The sequence below is a fragment of the Sorex fumeus genome, unplaced genomic scaffold (assembly GCF_029834395.1).
Source record: "Sorex fumeus unplaced genomic scaffold, SorFum_2.1 ptg000072l, whole genome shotgun sequence".
Lineage (NCBI taxonomy): Eukaryota > Metazoa > Chordata > Mammalia > Eulipotyphla > Soricidae > Sorex > Sorex fumeus.
The window spans coordinates 53147711-53170225 of NW_026606129.1; the positions used below are offsets into that span (position 1 = coordinate 53147711).

The 22515-nt window shown below is 43.3% G+C and overlaps 1 protein-coding gene across 2 annotated transcripts in view; it reads right to left on the reverse strand.

Moving 5' to 3' along the window:
* Positions 1-310: 310 nt before the first annotated feature.
* Positions 311-22515, reverse strand: part of SFMBT1 (Scm like with four mbt domains 1) — a 117631-nt gene continuing 95426 nt past the window's right edge. For both annotated transcript variants that reach the window (XM_056129185.1, XM_056129186.1), the window contains exons 12-21: positions 21537-21650; positions 20246-20288; positions 17250-17314; positions 13102-13241; positions 11612-11721; positions 10173-10348; positions 3833-4011; positions 3403-3648; positions 2377-2505; positions 311-973 (exon numbers count right to left, since the gene is read on the reverse strand). In XM_056129185.1, the coding sequence (XP_055985160.1) occupies positions 833-973; positions 2377-2505; positions 3403-3648; positions 3833-4011; positions 10173-10348; positions 11612-11721; positions 13102-13241; positions 17250-17314; positions 20246-20288; positions 21537-21650 (1343 nt within the window). In that variant the 3' untranslated portion in view covers positions 311-832. The remainder of the gene's footprint in view (positions 974-2376; positions 2506-3402; positions 3649-3832; positions 4012-10172; positions 10349-11611; positions 11722-13101; positions 13242-17249; positions 17315-20245; positions 20289-21536; positions 21651-22515) is intronic.

The following is a 22515-nucleotide window of genomic DNA, read 5'->3' on the forward strand; positions in this document are numbered from 1 at the left end:
ACAATATATACTACTATGAAGAGGATAGCTTGGGCTCAAGCTGGGTCAAGATGGAAAACCAGGGATCTGGTCAGTTAAAGGAAATGGTGTAAATGATATACAGTGTTTGCAAGAAAGCCATGTTCCTCCGACTCCCAACTCCTTTTTACTTTAGTGTTCATGGAGCTTCAAAGTGGCATCAAAACAAAAATCCTCAGACATGGCTATAAGCTCACTTATCAACAGAGGTAGTAAACAAAGGAACTCCTAAGAATAGGTTTTAAAATTATTCAAAGTGTGACTGTACATTCAAAACCCTAGAGCCACATGATCATCCCCAAAATGAACTTGTTTTAATTTAAAAAAAGCTTAAAAACACGATGACAATGAAGCACTGACATGCCTTAGGCACAGTCCCAAATCAGTGCTGACTTAAAGCTATGTCCTCTCTTTCTAAGAAAGAGAAAGCAGAGAACAAAGTTCAATCTACAATGGGAAGGAACAAACAGACACAAAAAAATCCCAAAAGGGTGCTTTCCAACAGTCTAGATTATTCTTCATTTTCAGGCCACATCACTGGAAATGCGTATTCTTCTTATGAGTCTTTTCTTCACAACCTTAATTTTTTAAAAACTGCGATCTGAAGAGATGCCCCCATGGTCCCTGTAGGAGAGCCCCTTCCGTGCAGTTTCTGCTCCCTCTCTGTGGATCCTCCTCCCCTGAAAGTGCAGAGCAAGCAAGCTGACCCCCACAGGGCCCCCAGCCCCAGGGCTGGTTCAGCTCCCTTGGTAGAATGGGCGAAGGATTTGCTGTATTTGTGCTTCAAAGATACAGCTCGCTTTGGTTGTCCTTCTCAGTTGGCAAACTGCTCATAGAAAGCAAACTTGATCCTCTCTATGTGATGGCAGAGTTTGATAGCAGGGCCCAGTTTTAAGTCCATGCACTCTTGAACGGTGGGGAGGGTGAGGAGCAACAGGGCCTGCCCATCAATTTCCTGTGAAGGCATAAAATACAGATGATGTGCATGTGACCGGCGGGTAGTTCACAAACAGCCCTTGTTCATGCTGGCTTTGTCAAAATCACACTCCCTGTGTTTTTCCTACATTTCTTTTCTCCTTCAAACTAGTAACACACTTTATTTATTTATTTATTTGCTTTTTAGGTCACACCTGGCGATGCACAGGGGTTATTCCTGGCTCATGCACTCAGGAATTACTCCTGGCGGTGCTCGGGGGACCATATGGGATGCTGGGAATCAAACCCAGGTCAGCTGCGTGCAAGGCAAACACCCTACCCGCTATGCTATTGCTCTAGCCCTAAAGCCTTGCATAGGCCTCCATAGTAATAAACCTCAAGAATTAATGATAAAGTTTTAACAAGGATAAGAATTCATTCTACAATTTCTGCAATAAATCAGTCTTGTAACTAATGACAAAATGTGCCCCAAAGAAATACTTTTAACTCTAACTTCCTATAATTTAGTTTTTTTGGGTAGCACCTATTTCTGCTCAGGCTCTGTGTTCGAAAATCACTCCTTGTGGGGCTTGGGGGACCATGTGGGATGCCGGGGACTGAACCCTTGTTAGCTGTGTGCAAAGCAAGTGCTCTACCTACTGTACTATCACTCCAGACCCCTCAAGAAAATCTTAGTTATAAGTTTCAACATTTTGCTACTCTGTAAATAAAAGATTGATAAAAACTCTTCAAAGATGTTCAGGATAGGGGCCAGAGAGATTGTACAGGGGTTAAGGCATTTGTCTTGGACACAGCTGACCCTCACTTGAACCCCTGGGACCATATGGTCCTTCCCAAGCACTATCAACAGTGATCCCTGAGCACAAAACTAGGATTAAACCAAGCACTGCTATGTATGTGTGGCTCCCAAACAAAACAACAACAAAAAACACATATAAAGTAACAGAACATTTGCTTAAAATTGATCACCACTCCTAAGCCTAACACACTAGTTATTACATTTGCAGGGGCCTTGGGCCATATCCAGTGATGTTCAGGTCTTAAGTGCTTGGGGTTGGCCATGTGCAAGGCAAGAGGTTTAACCCCTGCATTCACTCAAGCCCCAGTTATTATTAATTTATTAAAAACATACTATTTTGGAAAAGAGGACAATTAAGCATGGTATTCTCGATTTTAAACCACCCAAACATTTGGAGGAAAGAAAGAAAATCTAAGGAGAAATGGGAATCACTAAACATGTCTCAACCATGAAAGAAGTCAGCAAAGAAGACTTTTAAATCATCTTTCTACTCCTAAAAAGAAAACTAAAATAATATTTGACCTGTGTGATAGAAATATTTTTCCTAACACAAATTGTCACTACGTCTGAAGTCCCTGGCTGAAGAGAGAGACTACTAATGAGGCAGACGCCTCTGTGATTACCTGGTCTAGGAATATCCGCGCTAAGGGAGCACAGTCAGTGGATCTGATGAACCGCACGACGTCCGCCACGCTCCACTTCAGCGGGTTACTGTCCAAGTGCAGCCTCTCAGCAACTTCGATCCTTATTTCCTGGATGGCCCACAACAAACCAAACCAAATGTTAGTGTAAGAGGTATTTTATTCTAAAAATGTCTCTCTCTATAGATTCGTAACCCTCCAAAGGCTGACTTTCATGTGACACATGTGGCCTTTTGGGTTACACCTAACTAAGTGACCCAGAGTAGCTTGGGGGTTACTACTGGTTCTATGCTCAGAGGTCACCAGGTAGGGCCTGCACTCCAGCCCTGTAATATTTTTCCTTTAAAACAAGTAGCCACTGTGAAAGAGACTCTCCTCCTTATAACTGATCTCCAAGTAATCTGAGACAAGGGATCCACACTGCATTTGGAATGATTTAAAAAGGAACCCATGGGAAGGATACTGGGAACACTGGTGGTGGAGAATGGGCACTGGTGGAGGGATGGGTGCTTGGACATTGTTTGAGTGGAATGCAATCATGAAAGTTTGTAAGTTTGTATCTGTAACTCATGGTCACTGTCACTGTCACTGTCTTCCCGTTGTTCATCGATTTGCTCGAGCGGGCCCAGTAACATCTCCATTGGAGAGTTTGTTGTTACTGTGTCTGGCATATCGAATACATCAGGGGTAGCTTGCCAGGCTCTGCCGTGCGGGCGAGATACTCTCGGTAGCTTGCTGGGCTCTCTGAGAGGGACGGAGGAATCAAACTCGGGTTGGCCATGTTGGCTGCGTGCAAGGCAACCGCCCTACCGCTGTGCTATCATGGTGATTTGTTAAAATAAATAAAATAAAATATAATAAAAAATGAGTCTTTAAAAAAATTTTTTAAAAAATAAAAAGGAACCCAGACAGCTGAACTGAAACGGAGATAAGTGGAATGCCAACATCATTTACAAGCAGATGCTAATGGGAATTTCCCTTTCACCAGAAATAGGAACATTGGAGTACCTTTGGTGAAGGAGGTTTATTCTCGTCATCAGAAAATGAAAAGGTGCGGAGCGCTCTCTTTCTCCTTTGTCTGTCTAGAGGCAGAGAAGTGGAGATCTCGCTCTGGGTGGGAGAAGAGGAACAGGACTTTTTCTCTGACATTTCTGACTCCTCCTGCAGCTCGTCCTGCTGCTCAGACGTACTACCCTCACTGAGTGAGTCATCCTCCCCCTCATCGGGGTCATCGTCTTCTTCACCCCCACTTCCCTACAAGAAAAAGAAAATGGGATCACACTGAAATTCAAGACCAATCAGTCCCCACACCACAAAAGCATCTTCTCCAGGGGTCAGAGAGCTGATGCGAGAGGCCTGCAGGTACTTTTCCTGTCCGTATTCTAGCGCAGTGGTCTCCTGGCTTCTAGGTTTGAAAGGGACAACACAGGTCTCGTACCTGGGGAGAGCCTGCAGGCGTATTGTCAACAGATGCAGAAGAGCGCTTCTTCTTATGAACAAAGACATTTTTCCGCCTCTTTCTCCTCTTACTGGCTTTTTTCAGGACACACGCTAAGTTACTATGCCCGCCTGGTGGCCTTCCAATTCTTTTATTTTTCTTCTTTCCATAATAGTGTGCTAAATATGAATGACAAAGGAAAATCAAGTTGCTTCATTGTTTTTGTGCACCTCAGACCCACAAGAAATTCTATTAGCACAGCAGAAAACAGAGAGACTGCATGTAAGGTTGAAATTCTATACAGTGGAATAATCATAAACATACAGGTACTTAATGTATAGTTTGATTAGTACTGACAAATGCATACCTCTGAATAATTCTTTCCCTTCAAGATGCAAAACATCTCTATCAACTTAGAAAACTCCAAGTATCTCTTCTACTCATTCCCTTTCACCAGAAACAATCACAATTCTGATTTCCATCACTATAGATTATTTTTGCATCATTTAAGAAACCATTCAGTAGGTACTTCCTTTGTACCTGGCTTCTTTCACTCAGCATAATGTTTTTGAAATTCATCTATGCTATTGTGTGTATGAGTAGCTGTTTCTTTTATATTGATGAACAGCACTCCATTACATAAACCAGTTTTATTCTGTTGATGAGCACCTGGATATTTCCAAGTTTTAGTTATTATTAAAGTGTAACAAACATAACAGGCTTTTAGTAGGCAAGTGTTTTTTTGATAAATAACTAAGAATGGAATTGCTGGACCATAAGTGAGATGTACGATAAACGTTTTAAGAAACTGCCAAAGAGTTTTCCAAAAGGGAAACGTAACTTTATATTCCCACCAGTACCGTATGAGAGATCCAATCATTAAATTACCAATATGCAAAATTGTCAGTCTTTATCATTTTAGCCTATCTAGTGGGTATGTAGTAATTTCTTCTTATATTTTCAAATTACAGGATACTTAGCACTTTTTCATGTACTTTTTGGCTACTTTTATTATCTTCTTCATCAAAGTGTCAATTTTTTGCTTCATTTTTTGGGGTGGTGGTGGTAGTGGGTTAAGGGGATTTCTGGAGATGCCTGGGGTTCAGTGGTGCTTGAGCTGGTGGTGAAGCGACCCACCCTGGCTAGGCCTGGTAACGCCTAGTGGAGCCACACAGAGTGGGACTAACCCCAGGACCTCACACAGGCAAAGTCACTTGAGTCACATCCCCAGTGCTTTCATTTCCTTGGGTTTGAGAACCATGCCTGGTGGTGTTCCGGGGCTTGACTGTGCTCAGGGCTCATTCCAGTGATGCTCAGTGAGCATATGCAGTCCTGGGGAATCAAACCCGGGCTGGCTGCATGCAAGGCAAGCACCTTACCTCTGTACTATTTCTTGGGTTCATTTCAGTTTTTTAATAGTTACCACCTCTTGAGGTGCTGGGAGAGGAGCACAATACTCTACTCTTGACTATTATAGCTCCACAGTAAAATGAAGCCAGAGGGCACACATTCTCAAGCTAGATTCTGTTTTTTAAGTTGTCGTGGAGGGGCTTTTTATTTTGTTTTGTTCTTTTAACAGCATCAAGATCAAACCGCACTTTTTTTCAGAACTGTTTTGGCAATTTAAATTCCTTTGCATTTTCATATACAGTTTGGACTATACATAATAATTTGTAACTGAAACTCTGGCTTTGTTATATATTAAAACAGAATTTAACATTTTACAAAAACTAAATTCTTGAGAAGTATTTACATTCTTCTACAGTAGATAAATACATGGGGGTCTGGTGCCGCCAGCAGGTCAATCTGCACCTGTGAGGCGAGTGCATCAGCAGCCTGATGGCGCCTTCAGAATTCCAGATACCCCAAAATTGCTGCGGTGCCTTTGGCAAGACCCCAAAAACTTGGGGCAAAGTTTACCAAGAAGGTTAATGACCAAAAATTAGGTATGTGGGAGACACACCCACAAACTACCTTCAGCTCAGCTATACAATTGGAGGCATGGCCTCTCTGGTTCCTGATGGAACTGCTTAACGGCCATGATCCCAGAGACTTAGAAACAAATATCGAAACCCAATGGCTTTTGGCAGAAATGCGTTCAGTCCCTGCAGTAGGTTACAGGCGCTGGGCCACCCTAGGTGGGAATAGGTTTCGTGCCTTGGCCAATTCTCCCCCGGCAGCCCAGTGGCCGCCATCCTCCAGAGGGTACTGGACAAGCAGGTTTGGGTCCACAGTGACGAGACATGTGGGGCCTCATGGGATGGGGGTGGAGCCAGCCCTTTCTTTCCTGTCCCAACAAGACCCCGAGTCGCTGCCCATGAATGGCCTCTCTGGCTCCTGATCAAGCTGCTTAATGGTCATGATCCCAGAGACTCAGAAACAAATCTCGAAACCCAGTGGCTTTTGACAGAAATGCATCCAGACCCCACAGTAGGTAACTGTCACCGGGCCACCCTAAGGGGGAAAGGGTGCTGTCCCTCCACCTGCTCCGCCTTGGCAGCTTGGTGGCCACATCTACCAGAGGCCATTGGACAGTCAGGTTTGGGCCCGCAGAGATGAGACACGTGGGGCCTCACGGGATGGGGGTGGAGCCGGCCCTTTCCTCCCCATCCCAAGGAGACCCTGACTCGCCGCCCATGAACGGCCTTCCTGGCTCCTGATCAAGCTGCTTAATGGCCGTGATCCAAGAGACTCAGGAACAAATCTCGGAACCTAGCAGGTTTTGGCAGAAATCCCTCCAGATTTAATTGTTAAAATTTCGGAATTTCAAAATCGTGCGGCCACTGTTGCAGCCACGCGACATCATATGTTACTCATAACCAGCAATAGAAAACAAATTGTCTACGGTTGCCTTTTCAGCAAATCTGAGTGTTGGGGTAAAATCCCAAATAATAATGGTGGGTCTGGTGTCAAAATATTGAATGTAATCAAAGTAGAGAGAGAGTAATGTGGAAATCATCTGCCCCACAGGCAGGGGGAGGGTGTGGGATGGGGGTATACTGGGATTTTTGGGGGTGGAGAATGGGCACTGGTGAAGGTACGGGTGTTTCATTGTATGACCGAGACTTCAACCCAAAAGCTTTGTGAATGCTCTCACGGTGATTCAATAAATAAAATTATAAAAAATGGGAAAAAAGAGTAAGATGGAGTTCATGCCCAATTCAATCAGCTAATCAGTGGCTGAATAAATAGCAGTACTCCTACATAAAAAAATAATAATAATAAAGTAGCTAAATACAAATCAAGAAAACTATAGCTTCTCTCCTATGCGCACCAGGCTGGAGTGCATGAGGAGGCCCCATTCAGTCCCTAGCACCACATGGTCTCCTAAACAATGCTGGATGCAACCCCTGAGCGAGGAGCTAGGAAGCAGTTCCTGAGCATGGCCAGGTGAGGGCCAAAAACAAAAAATAAACAAAAACAAACATTCTCTCCTACAACCTAGGCTAATTTTAACAAAATCACTGTGAATGAATTTTTTAAAAAGCATAATAAAATCCGCACATCTCCCAAGATTCCGTGTGGTATGATATTGTATGAATAGAGTATTTCACTTAGCTACGAATAGTTACAATTTGCTAAACTGACTGCTGAAGCTGACAATAATAAGGGAATCCTTAATGTTCCATTTTCTTAAAAATTCATTCATTCATTCACTACTGTTAAGGAGTTTATAAGCCGAGTAAATAGGAATGAGAAGTTCAGCTGCTTTCTTGCAATACTGACCAGAAAGGTCATCATCTTAGTTGTAGACCCTGGGTCAGAAGCATAAACAACACCTGGGAGCCTTTTGGAAATGCAGAAAGTCGGGTCCCAAATGGGACCAGACAGACAACGCAGGGTTTACGGTGCTTGCCTTGCATGCAACCAACCAAGGTTTACTCCCTTAAAAGCGCATACAGTGCCCTGAGCACTACCAGGACCGATACCTAAATAAAGATCCACGAAAAATCCCTGAGCACCACCAGGTTCGGCCACCAACCTACCTCCTCCACTGACCTCTGCCCCCAAAGAGCTAAGTTCCAGAGACCCACATATTTGATGATTCAGAACCCCATTTTTAACAAGATGAACTACATGTATGGCAAAGCTTAAGAGGAGCAAAATTAGAAATTCCAATTTAAAGTAAGGCATAATCCTACTCTGTATTAATTCTTCCAAGTGACATCACGGCATATAAAAATTTTTAAAAGGTAGGATCAAAATTTTGTCTTTTACTAATAATATTTTGACAGCATTCCAAATTTGAAAATGTTATCCAGTGTGACATTTTCTTTTCTTTTTTTTATTTTGCAGGGTGGCAGGGGCAACTTCACAAGGGAGAAAGTAAGCCATGAGAAGGGAACAGGTGTTGCTCTGACAGTTCAGAAGCCTCCAACTGCCCCCTCCCCTACTCTGGGCTTTTTGGGGGCACATCCTGTGATGCTCAGGGGTTACTCCTGGGTTTACACTCAGGAATTATTCCTGGCGGTGCTACGGGATGCTGGAAATCGAACCCAGGTCAGACGTGTGCAAGGAAACGCCCTACCTATTGCACTGCTATATTGTCCCCCCTCCCTCTTTGCCTCCTGAGCCCCCGCCTTCTCTGCTGCTCCTCATTGCCACCAAGCAGGCTCTGCACAGGTCACATACTTGCTGCCTCTCACCCCCATACCCCAGCACCATCTCGACCAGATGCCTGCATAACCAACTGGCTGGTAGATGTCCCCGGTCACCTGTTTCAACTGCACCCCACTTCCTAGCCTTTCTCACTCTCTTACTTTGCTTATCTTGCCTCATTTCTCTCCATAGTATTCACCTCACACCATTTATTCCCTTATTATCTGTCTTCCGCACAAAAATGTAAACTTAACAATGACAGAATTTTTTGTCGCAGTTGTTAGAACAATGGGAGCACACAGTGGGAACAAAATATTTGCCGACCATATAAATGACTTATACATCTTATTAGGTATACTATATGTAAGATATCATATACAAGTTATATATGAGTTGCCAAACTAAGTTCTATGGGTGAAATACGACCCAAGGCTTTTTTTAGTATTGTCTCCAAGATAAACTTGTTTTTCACTTTTTTTGGGTGGGCCACATCTAGGATGCGAGGGGGACCATGTGGTGCCAGGGAGCAAACCGGGGCCTCCCATATGCAAAGAAGCAGGCATTCAGTTTTTCGAGCTAGCTCTCCATTCTAGCTTTTCCTTCCTTTTTTGCTGTTTTTGTTTGCTTTGAGGCCACAGTCAGTGTAGCTAAGGGGCTATCTCTAGCTCCCTGAGAGTACCTGAGGGACCATATGGCGTACTGGGGATCAAATAGGTTGGCCACATGCAAGGTGAGGTCTCAGCCCTGTACTATCTCTGAGGCCCTCTGGTTTTTACATTTTTAAAACTATGTTTAAAAACTAAAGAACTTGGCTGCTGCAATAGCACAGCGGGTAGGGTGTTTGCCTTGCACGCGGCCGACCTGGGTTCAATTCCCAGCATCCCATATGGTCCCCTGAGCACCGCCAGGGGTAATTCCTGAGTGCAGAGTCAGAAGTAATCCCTGAGCATTGCCAGGTGTGACCCAAAAACCAAAAATAAGTAAATAAAAATAAAGAACTAGGGTCTGGAGCAATAGCACAGTGGGTAGGGTGTTTGCCTTGCATGCAGTTGAGCCGGGTTCAATTCCCAGCATCCGATATGGTCCCCCGAGCACTGCCAGGAGTAATTCCTGAGTGCAAAGCCAGGAGTAACCCCTGAGCATCGCTTGGTGTGACCCCAAAATAAAATAAAATAAAATAAATAAAATAAAGAACTACGGGGCTGGAGCAATAGTACAGCGGGCAGGGCGTTTGCCTTGCATGCCGCCGACCCAGGTTCGATTCCCAGCATCCCATATGGTCCCCTGAGCACCGCCAGGGGTAATTCCTGAGTGCAGAGCCAGGAGTAACCCCTGTGCATCACCGGGTGTGACCCAAAAAGCAAAATAGAAATAAAAATAAAAAATTTTAAAAATTTAAAAAAAAATAAAGAACTAGGATGTGGCTTTTGTGATAATGCACATGGCTAATATGTTCCAGGCCCTGAGTTCAATCCCTGGCACCAAAGAGCTCCCCATGTACTGCCAGGACTGCCCTGGGGGCCCCTGAGCAAGGCAGGATCAAAGTGGACTCTATAAAAACAGACAACAACAAAATGAAGACAAAACAAAAATGAAATATGCAACAGACAACATATGACCTGTAGTATAAAATATTGCCTGGTTTTAACAGAGAAAAGTCTTCGTCTACCTATATTATAAATTAATGGCTGTAAAATGAAACATTTTTCCAGGCTCTTCCACCTTTGAAAAAATGACTCACTATATTTGGTCTTCGTAAGTACAGAGCAGTTCTCAGAACACTTATCCAGAACCATCCGTGGACCAAAGAGATTAGGGCAGCACTCCAGTTTGATACAAGTTTGCCGGCAGAACTCAGTCACCCTGTCTGCAGTTTTCACTATTTCAACAGTAGCACGATAACTCTTTCCTTTGTATCTGCCATTGGAAGAGAACAGACACCAAGTTTATTGAGAAATGGTGATGCAGTAGAAAAGTAAAAGCATGGCCTGAAAATTATTTTTTTCTTTTAAAATTAATCTTTATTAAAAACACTACGATTTATGAAGTTGTTCATTACACAGTTTCAAGCATTTAGTGTTCCAATACCACCAGGGTGACCTGTCCTCCACCAATATTCCCAGTTTCCCTCCCAATCCCAACCTGCCCTCGCAGGCACTTAACAAATTTACATTATATAACTTATCCCAACAAAACCTAAAGAAATAGCAAAAAGAGTGATCGGAAAATAAATCAGTAACAGCCGATTTGTGATTACTATATGATTTTAACCTATATAAATAAGAAAACTAAAACCATTTAATACAATATTTTTATTTAATAATCCATATTATTTAAAGTTTTAAGATGCTGAAAATAAATTTGAGCATATTAGACAAATCAAATTTGTCTAATAAAAATAAAAAAGCAATAAAAACCAAAAGCTGAATTATTTAAGTTGACAAAATAACCTTCCTGCTTATTTCCTAAGTTTAAGATTTTCAAATAACAACCACCAAAGGGAAAGTGACTGTCACTAGTTTTTTTTTTTTACCCTCAGCAGTGGGTGGCCCATCAATCAGTATAATCTGCTGAATGTCATCCATCTATGACAAGATCAAGTCAGAAAACAAGAGTGAATGTTTGTAAACTTAATTTGCCAAAGTGATTTTATGACCCTTAAATCTAGTAACAAAACCTGTCCTTGCATTTGTTTGCTTTGGGCCACACCCAGCGGTACTCAGGGGACTATGCAGTTCCAAGTGCACAGCCTGCCCTCAGTCCGTGAGCTCCTCCTTTGGCCCCAGTGAACAAGTTTTCTATTTCACCCCATTTTCCCTTTTTTTTCCACTTTTATGTCTTTCAAGTTTTATATTTCTTATACATAATTTTACCATATTTTATAAAAAACACTGTCTAATGACAGGCTAGAAACTTAAAAAAGACTTGGGTCAGAGCAATAGCACAGTGGGCAGGGCACTTGCCTTGCACGCGCAGCTGCGTTGGGTTAGATCCCCGGAATCTCATATGGGGAACTTGCAGTGGGGGAGTGGGATAAAAGAGAGACCACAAAACTGCTTTTTCATCACAAATAGTTGAAAAACCACCCAAGGGAACATAGGTATTTTAATATTACCCGTGGAAAAGCTGACCCTGTCACCTGTTCAGGATACAGGAATAAAGTAGAGAGGACCTACTCACTTGGCTTTGAGGATTTCCCCGCATCCATGCCACACAGAGTCTTTGTCCAGTTGCAACTCTCGAAGGACACGACTGGGTTTATAGGCTGCATTGATAAGTAAAGTAAGGACCTGCATTCCATTTTAAGAGGAGAAACATGGGGTGGGAAAGAGAAAAGCAGACCATCAGAGACTCGCTACTTCCTAAAATATCACATAGGATATAATTCTTGTCTTACCACAACTCCTATCTTATAACAATGTTATATAAGAACACTAAAGATATGTCAGCTAACTAGAGCTGCAAATTAAGAGAATAACCAGACTCATAAGTTCATTTAAAATATCAGGGCTGGAGGGGCTGGAGAGATAGTACAGTGGGTAGGGTGGGTAGGGCGTTGGCCTTGCAGCCGGCTAGGGTTCGATTCCCAGCATCGCATGTGGTCCCCTGAGCACTGCCAGGAGTAACTACTGAGTGCAGAGCCAGGAGTAACCCCTGTGCATTGCTGGGTGTGACCCAAAAAGTAAAAAAAAATCGGGGCTGGAGCAATAGCACAGCGGGTAGGGCATTTGACTTGCATGCAGTTGACCCGGGTTCGATTCCCAGCATCCCATATGGTCCCCCAGTACTGCCAGGAGAAATTCCTGAGTACATGAACCAGGAGTCAGCCCTGTGCATTGTCGGGCGTGACCCAAAAAGAAAAACAAAACAAAACAGAATATAATGGTCACCCCCCCACCCTCACCAAAGAAAAAAAGGGGACAAAATCAGGGTCAAGAGAGATAGTAGTGCTTGGGGTGCACGTGGTTGGCTCTGTTTCAAGCCCCAGCACGACATGCTTCTCGAAGCAACACCAGGACTGACCCCTGAGCACAGAGTCTGGAGTAAGCCCCAAGTACCATGGGGTGAGGTCCCAAAACAAAACAAAACAAAACAAAACAAAACACAAAAAAAGAAGAAAGAAAAAGTAAACCAATCTGGTCAAGAAGAAATAGGCTCCAGTAATTACAATTCACTTTAAGAATGCTTTGTAGGCTTTTCCCAGTCACACTGCACCCAGAAAACTGTACCTATTTGCAACATTTTGGAGAGTGCTGAGCCTTTCTGACCTGGAGGAGCTGGGCGCAGGAGCTCCAGCTCCCACCTGCAGGGCAGAAAGGCTCACGGTCCTTTCATGTGTTTCTGGCTATGCCAAAGGCTGGGAAGCCCCATGAATCCAGCAGACAGGAGGCACTGATCCGGTCCCCAGCTGGCACCAAACAGTCTCACAGCCTCACACCCCTGCACATCCACCCTTGCTCAGTTCTCATATGGACTCTGATGGACTTTTTATGCTAGTAGGGGTAAGCCTGCTATGTGTAGAAATTGAAAAGTAACTTAGGTGATCCTAGGAAACAGAAATAATTAGGTGCGCAGTTCCTTGTCCAAACACATGAAAAAAGTTAGTCACTACTGAAAAAACGAGTTTCACAGGTATGACACGCAGATCCTTGTATGAATGAGGTCCTTACCTCTCTGAGGACCAGAACACAGTTCCCAGGTCCTACACACTGAGGCAGTTCAGCAATCCTTCCTTTGTTAAGATATGGCCCTGAGAAACAACGGTGGTTGAAGTATATCTTTGGACAGCAGTATTTTCCATTAATCATAACTAGGAAATAAAGAGAAGCAAATATTCGCAAGTCATTCCCCATCCAAAGTGACCAAAACTATTATTAGCTATTTTTACTGTGATTAGATAACAAGTATATGGGGGCTGAAGAGATAGTACAGTGGGGACAGCACTTGTCTTGCTTGTGGCCAACCTGGGCTCACTCCCCAGCACCCCATGAGGAGTGATTCCTTAAGGGCAGAGCCAGGAGTAACCCTCAAGAACCTCTGGATATGGGCCCCCCCAAAAAAGAAATTAAATTAAGTCAATTTTTTAAAGTATACCCATTACCTTATCAAGTTAGAAAACACATTTTGAAGTTTAACACATTGTCAAAGACCTCCAGAACCAGCCACAGCCATGCTGAGACCACCCTCCACACATCTGGACAAGCCTCATACATGAAGGAACTGGCAGAGGAACCCAGGCATGTGGGTCCCGGGGCTGAGATCGCCAAGCCTGCTTGGATCAGGATTGAGCCTTCTCCACCCAGATCCCTCATTTTCCAGTAGGTAGGCGTTACACCCACCAGCTGCTGCTGGCGTCAGGTGGTCCCATCAATGGACAAGACCCAGAGACTATAAAACCCAGCTCCCGGAAGCAAATGTGGCCACGCGACATCTTATTATCTTGTTTTTACTTTGGAGAACCCAGCAGGCTACCGAAAGTATCCTGCCCGCACGGCAGAGTCTGGCAAACTTCCCATGTCGTCCTCAATATGCCAAATACCAGTAACAATGATAGGTCTCATTCTCCTAGCCCTGAAAGAGCATTGAATATGGCTCTTTTAAAATCTCAGGGCTAGGAAGGAGACGTTACTGGTGCCTGCTCGAGGCAATCAACGAATAACAGGATGATCATGATCGTGAACACATTGTCTGAATATCCTGAAAATAAAGTTATCTATTAAAACATAAATATATGCATATATTTATTTGGGGAAGGAAGCTGGGCCACACCGGTGGTGCTCAGAGTTTACTCCTGCTGGTACTCAAGGGACAATATGCAGTACCAGGGATTGAATGGGGGTGGTGAGGTTGGGGGTGGGAGGCATGAGGGTTTGGCCCTGTTCTAAGCAATTGCCGTAATCCTTGCCCTATCTCTCCAGCCCCCTCCCCTGGAAGTACCTTATATTTACAACATATCTATAGCACTTATAACTCTGCTGAGATCAAATGACATCCTAAATTATGTACAGCTTAACTTCTGAGTTAAATGTGAACTGGTTCAAAAAAATTCATTATTTCTAACAACAAACAAAGAAAGTGAAAACTTAACTCCAATAATCCATGACAGCTGACAGAACTGGGAGGCAGAGGTATAATCCCAGGCTCTGCAAGTCCACCATGAACCACTGGCAGTGACCCCCATCAGGGAGCTAGGAATAGCTCCTCAGTCAATGAGTGTGACCCAGAAGCTAAAGAAAAAAGAACCCCTAATGATTTTTTTTTCTTTTTGGGTCACACCCAGCAATACATAGGGGTTACTCCTGGCTCATGCACTCAGGAACTACTCCTAGTGGTGCTCGGGGGACCATATGGGATGCTGGGAATTGAACCCGGGTCAGCTGTGTGCAAGGCAAATGCCCTACCCGCTGTGCTATTGCTCCAGTCCCTACCCCTGATGATTCTTGATGGCAATTACTCAATAATCTGGAATATTTCTAAGAAGTGGTGGTAAATATCCAATACTGTCCATAAAAATAGTGTGCTATTAGCAGGCAATGTTGGGAGTCCTTTTATTTCTGGGATTCTTCAGAGTACTGAAAACACACTCTAACCATATCTTTTAAATTCTTTTAGTACTGTAAAGTGAGTGGCCACACTGTAACTGTCACTGTCACTCCTGTTGTTCATCAATTTGCTCAAGCGGGCCCAGTAACGTCTCCATTGTGACACCTGTTACTGTGTTTGGCATATTGAGTACGTCACGGGTAGCTTGCCAGGCTTTGCTGTGTGGGCGACATACTCTTGGCATCTTGCTGGGCTCTCCGAGAGGGATGGAGGAATCAAACCTGGGTCAGCCAGGTCAGCCGCGTGAAAGGCAAATGCCCTACCTGCTGTGCTACTGCTCCAGCCCACGCGGCCACAAGATCTCTCTAACTATTTTTCAGTGTGAACACTGTATTTCAATGAAATTTTGTTGGATTTTTATTTTCTTCTTCAGGCTGGAGCGATAGCACAGTGGGTAAGGCATTTGTCTTCCACGTAGCCAACATAGCCAACTCGAGTTCGATTCCTCCGCCCCTCTCACATTGCCCAACAAGCTACCGAGAGTATCTCGCCTGCACGGCAAAGCCTGGCAAGCTACCTGTGACGTATTCGATATGCCAAACACAGTAACAACAAGTCTCACGATGGAGACGTTACTGGGCCTGCTCGAGCAAATCAATGAACATCGGGAGGACAGTGACAATGACAGTATTTATTTTCTTCATAATGACAAGCAATTCAGCTATTAAATGCAAAAAAATTCATTGAGGAGACCAGAAAGAAAGTACAGCAAGCAGGGCACTTGCTTTGCAGCATGACCCAGCCAGATTTGATCCCTCCTCTCTGATCCCATCCTAAATGACCCTGCCGGAGTGACCCCTGAGTGTAGAGCCAGGAGTAAGCCCTGCATACAGCTGGATGTGGCTCAAAATCAAATTCCAAAACACAGAGAAAACCCTTGACTGAGGTCTTATGGCAGATATGTCTCATTTCACAGTTTCAACTTATATAAGAATGGCCAGTGATACATCAAACACAAGAAACTGTATGTGCTATTTTACCTTACCTTTTGTTACCAAATCAAACCACAATGAGACAATACTGGTTGTTTAAATGATACTATTGAAAAGACAAGAAGTACAAGTGATGAGAAGGATATGGAGAAAATGCAGACCTGATGCACTGTTGCTATGAACATTAGCCGGTGGGGCCATTAACAGAAAACAATGAGGTTCCTCAAAAGTTTAAAATAGAACTACTGCATGTGTATGACGCCTTAAGTTTGATTCCCAGCACCAAAAACAAGCAAACAAACAAACAAAAATCCCTAAAACTACCATATGACCCGGAAATTCCACCTCTGGCTGTCTATCTGAATGAAAATACTCACTGGAAAGGCTCTGTGCAGCCCCATGTTCACGGGATCATTGTTTATAATTGCCAAGACAAGTAAACAAACTAAATACCCATTCATGTATGAGTGGATAGAGAAAATAGGATGTGATACAATGTGCGGATGTGTGTGTGTGCACATACATAATAGGATTCTGTTTAGTCACAGAAAGAAGGAAAGTTTGCCTTTTATGACAGCAAACCCTGAGGGCGTTATACTAAGTGAAAGAAGTATGAAAGACACAGACAGGTGGGATTTTTTTTTAATAGAAGGGATGGCTAGAGAGAAAGCTCAACAGGCTGTGCTCATGTTTTACATTTGGAGGCCTGGGTCCAACCCCTGGCACCACATAAGACCCCTAGCACAGCCAGGAGCAGCCTGTGAGCGCTGCCACGGGTGTCCCCAAAACAAAAATAAAATTCTTTACACAGGTGCAGAGCCAAGCATGTGCCTCCATGTTAAAGCAGCTGCCTTGCATTTTTAAAGCCCTGGGCTTGATTCCCAGCACTGCAACCGGATGTGCAACCCCTGACCATCACAGCAATGAAGGGGCCCAGAGGGATGACTCAAAGGGCTGAGCGTGCGGGCCACGTGCAAGAGGCCTGAGATCACTGCCCAGGACCACAGTGTCCCCTGAGCAATACTGGAAGCCGCCCTGGGTACACTGATCTGGGAATTAGCCCCTGACCACGGCTGGCTGTGGCTCAATCTCCCCTCCAACAGCTCCCTAAAAATAACAATGATGGAAAGGGTGTGATGGGAGGGAATTTTTAAAAGGAACATAAAAAAATAAACTCACAATTAATAGACACCTCTAAGAAGCATATGTGAGAAATTAAGTATATCATTTAATGTGTTTTTTTAAGTCCATTAAAAGAAACTAAATGTCTTTAAAAAAAATACCTGAGTCTGTGGAATTCAGCTCCTGGTTCTTCAGGCCTTCATGGACAGTCCTTGAGGACGGTATTCTGGGTCAAGAAAACACAACAAATGGTGAGAAACTCTTACAGTCAGTAAAATGTGAGAAATAATTTGCTTCAAACCGAATAAAGCAAATGTATCAGGTCATAAAATCTCTACATCAGGTGCTTCCTTGATCATACGTGTGTGTGTGGGGGGGGGTATTATTTGTTTTTTCTTTAATATTTTATTATGAAAAACTTCAAATGCCCTTGAAAGGAAGACTCTACAAAGAATTCTAATGGACACATCACCATCTGACAATCATAAATATTCACTTGCTTCAGCTATTTTTCCCAGGCTGAAGTATTTTCTGGTAAGCTCAAGGTTGTGTTCTTAACATTTCACCTCTAGATACTTCATTAAGAGTCTCAACGACTTAATGCCCATTTCTTAAAATGACCCCAATCCTCCAACCACACAGGTGACAGATGAACAACCACCACACAATAACATGCAGTTTCTCAACTGTTCCCTGGTCTTCTGTACTATTCTCAGAAAGCTCCTTTCGTATTTTTCCTTTCCACTACATTCCCAGCGTCAGTCACACAGTGAGATGGGAGATCAATCTTTTAAATAATCTGACCAACATCTTGATCCTTCTTTTTGTTATAAAGCAAAATAGTACATAGGGCATGGGGTGCCTTTTAAATATTTTTTTATTAGGAAATAACTTCAGATATACATAAAAGCTGTAGAGATAAACCACTGTGCTATTTGCTCTGTTATCAAACTTCCCATTTGTGAGCATTTCTGCACAGTAACTGCAGGCATCCTGTTTCATCGTCCAGTAAATTAATATTCCAGTAAAAAATAGTAACTGTTGGGGCTAGAGTACTAACTGTTGGGGCTGGAGCACATGCTTTGCATGTGGGAGGCCCAGGTTTGATCCCTGGTACCACATGGTTTCCCAGGACTGCTGAAAGAACCTCCCCAAGCACTGTCAGGTATGGCTCCAAAACCAAAATAAAAAATAATAGCAATTGTTTTAAAAACTATGTACACATTTAATGTACACATTTGACATATAAAAAGTCAATGAACCATGCTATGATACTACAGGTTCAAGTAATTTATTATTTTTAATATTTATTGGTTTGGGGGCCATACCCAACAGCGTTCAGGGCTTCCTCCTGGCTCTGCACTCAGGGATCACTCCTTGACATACTCAGGGGGCTGTAATGTGCTGATAAGCACTCTATCCATTGTATTATTGCTCTAGCCAGTAATTTGTCTTTTTAGAATATTTCCTGCTAAAATTTTGAATCAGGCTTGACATCTAAGGGATAAACCCAAGCCAATTTTTTTTTTTTATCATTACTATCTTACTTTTCTCTTACTTTTCTACACGGCTAAGAATTCTTTGTCCTTTTCCTCAACTCCTACTGTCAGTTCTATTTCTCACATAGCCATAAAGGTCACCTAAACATTTTATAGACTTCACGTTCCTTGAATTCTATACATTGAAGGCCTAACCCTCAATGCAACTGTATTTGGAGATAAGAATTTGAGGAGTAAGTAAGGGTGGGGCTCTAATCCAATAGGATTGTTAGTTTTTTAAGAAGAGGAGAGAGGCCGGAACGATAGTACAAGGGGTAGGGTGCTTGCCCTGCATGCAGGTGACCAGGGTTCAATCTCTCCAGCACCCCATATGGTCCCCTGAAACACATCTCCCGTGTGTGTGACCCCCAAACAAAACAAAACCAAAACAGAGGAGAGAAAGCTCTCCCTTGCTTTCTACTCTGCCATGTGAGAACACAGCAGAAAAGAGGACCTTCTGCGAGGTAAGATGAGAGCCTCTGGCTAGGAACATGCAGCCTCCAGGGTGGGCAGAAATTTTCTGTTGTTCAAGGCACCCACTCTGCAGTATTTTATAATGGCAGCCCAAGCAAGCTAATATAGAACTTAAAATCCAATAGTTAATCACACACACACAAACCATTTAGCATTTTTTGCGGGGGTCATTGCCAGCAATACTCTGGAGGCTCCAAGGCTAGCAGGAGAGCAATGTGATTCCAGGGATGGAAGCCAGGATGGAAGTCAGAATGGTTCCAGAATAGAACCCTACATACATGGGCACTAGAGACACATTCCCCAGTCCTAACTAATCCAAGTACTTTTATTTTTCAAAGTAAAATAGTTTAATCAAAGAAATGTACTTATAAATGTGAAAGTATGAGACTAGGGGAGGGAGGGAGGGAGGGCGGGAGGGAGGGAGAGAGCGAGAGTGAGAGTGAGCGAGGGAGAGAGAGAGAGAGAGAGAGAGAGAGAGAGAGAGAGAGATGTACAAGTGAACACTAGCTTCTCCAGAATGGAAATCTTTACCCATATACGTTTTGTGGGGTGGTGGGAGGGAGTGTCACTCCTGGTGGTGCTCAGGGGACCATATGGGACAGAACCCAGGGCTCCCAAAGCATGTGTTCCAGCCCTTTGAACCAACTCCCCACACCATTACGCTTGTATTTTCAGAGCTCTACTGATGAACTGTTTCTCAAAAGCTGTATATGAAGCTGTGCTACAAAGGGTATCTTGAATGGATACACAGGTACTCTTTTGAGTCCTTTTTCTTTTAGAGTTGGCTTCTATTTCAAGATTTGTGTTTTCCACTGTGACAAATCATATCCAGACTTACAATTTTTGCCCTTCCTCAACACACACCAGTATAGAGATTCTATTTTCTTTCACTTATTCAAATGCACCAGGCTCCAAAAGTCAAAGAAGACTATTTGTAGAATATCCCAAGAACATTCTTTACCCTTTTGTATATTGCTCCAATTTAATAAATGCATGCCCTATAAGGAGAAGCATGCAAAATGTTAAATGGTAATGCTTCTGAGAAAATAATATCACAGGTGAGAAACTCTTAGAAATAGTTTATTCTTCTTCTAGCTATCCTAACTTTCAAATGTCAACTGCAGAAATAGTATTGCATTACTTACTGTTTTTCTGGCTGAACCACGGCAATTTTCCTCTGTTTGTATACTGTAAGAAATTAAAAAATATACGTATATTCAAGAAAAAAAAAGACAAAAGGAAAGTTTTGATATATAGAAAATGCTGATACATATAACTAGACCAAGGCATATTTTTTGGTTAAGATCTTTATCTAGAGGTTAAAACAGTCAGAGAAATAAGATAGGTGTTGTGTGCTTGCTATGTATGTGGCTAATCCTGGCTTTATCCAGGGTACTACACACTTCTCCAAGTACTGCTGGGAGGAAAGCCCAAGTACAAAGTTAGGAATAGACCCCGACCACCTCCAGGTTTGGCTGAAACCTCACCTCCTCAAAACAGTATTTTCAGTTTCCCAGGGTCATTCAAATTTTATACATATAATATATATGCATGCATATATATATATATAGACACATAATTTTTAATACTTATGGTTTGGGACGATATCTAGCAGTGCCCAGGGCTTACTTCTGGCTCTGTGCTTAGGGGTCACTCCTGGCAGGGCTCAGGGGACGCTATATATATGATGCCAGAATTCAAGCCTGGGTCAGACATGTGCAAGGTAAAAACCTTTACCACCATGCTCTCTCTCTCTGGCCCCTTTATCCTGCATTTTCTAACTAGGAACAGACAGTCTGATTTTTACATGGGTGGGGAAAGTACACATTTTTTTAACTGAATCACCATGAGACACACAGTTACAAAGTTGTTCATGAGTGGGTTTCAGTCGTAAGACATTCACAGCCATCCCTTTACCAATGAACATTTCCCACCACCAATGGACCAAACCGGAGTTAGCCTCATGCAAGGTGAGTGTCCCAACCCCTGCACTACCTCTCTGATCCCCAGAAATTTTAAAGGTAAAATTACAAAAACACTCTTGCTTCCATCTTGCTCAACCTCTCTACCACTGACTTTTGGCTGACAGAAGCCAGGCTCTGAGCTGCCCTAGGGAGAGGCAGGGGACTGAGTCCTCCAACGGTCCACGAGGAAATGAACCATCTGAGCAAGCTCAGGAGCAGACCCTGGCCTGGCGAGATCTCCGGCCGACATCTTGATCACAGCCAGGCACGACATTCAGATCCCGAGGACCCAGCTAACCTGTGCCCCACCTGAGATTCTTGACTCACAAAAGCACAACTACTGATCAAGGATATCCTTTGCTACAAAGAAACATCTCATTTTGGCCTTCTCTGAGATGTCCAGAGTCACTGCAGTTAGAGTCACACGGCAGACTATTCAGCCCTCACTTCTGACCCAGAAATAGATAACTACCACGAGTTCTTCTAGGCGCGCTGAGCGGGTGGCCATTCGTCTCACACCAGCCCAAAGGAAATATGTCCATGGACTCCGCACTCACAATACATTCAGGGATGGGCTTCTTAGAACCTGTAGAATTAGAAAAAAATGTTAGACCATTAAATAGTCTTTTTCATAAACCAATCCTAGACAGCATTCCAATATTGCAGCAATACAGAATCTCTTGGGCAAGTTTCTTTTACACAAGGAACTTGTGTTGCATCATACTTTTTTTCATATGTGACAAACAAAAAGAAAAAATAGTAAACTGTCTCCCATACATAACTATGTAAACACCAAATAGGTATTTTTTTTTAAGTTTTTGGGTCACACACCCAGAGATGCCCAGGGGTCACTACTGGCTCTTCACTCAGGAATTACTCCTGGCAATGCTTGGGGGACCATATGGGATGTGGGGATCAAACCCAAGTCAGGCGCATGCAAGGGAAGTGCCTTACCTATACTATACTATTTCTCCTCTCCAGCCACCCCAAATGGGTAATGAATATCAGGGTGGCCCTCAGTTGGGAAAAGCAAATAAGCAATTGGAATAATACCAAAAAAGCATTCAGATGTTGAAAAGAAAAATAGTCAATGAAATAACTAGAAACCAAAATTTAAAAAACAGTTCTATTCACAAGGCATATTGGTGCTGATAAAAAGAGCAAACCAGTAGACAGAGAACGGACTAGGAAGAGACATAGGCAACTTGCTCTGCAGAAGTTGTATTAAAGTCAACATCAAAGTACGGGGGGGGGGGGGGGGCTGGAGCGATAGCTCAGTGGGTAGGGCATTTGCCTTGCACGCGACCGACCTGAGTTCAATCCCCGGCATCCCATATGGTCCCCTAAGCACTGCCAGGAGTAACTCCTGAGTGCAGAGTCAGGAGGAACCCCTGAGCATTGCTGGATGTGACCCCCAAAGCAAAAACAAACAAACAAAGTACCAGAGAGAG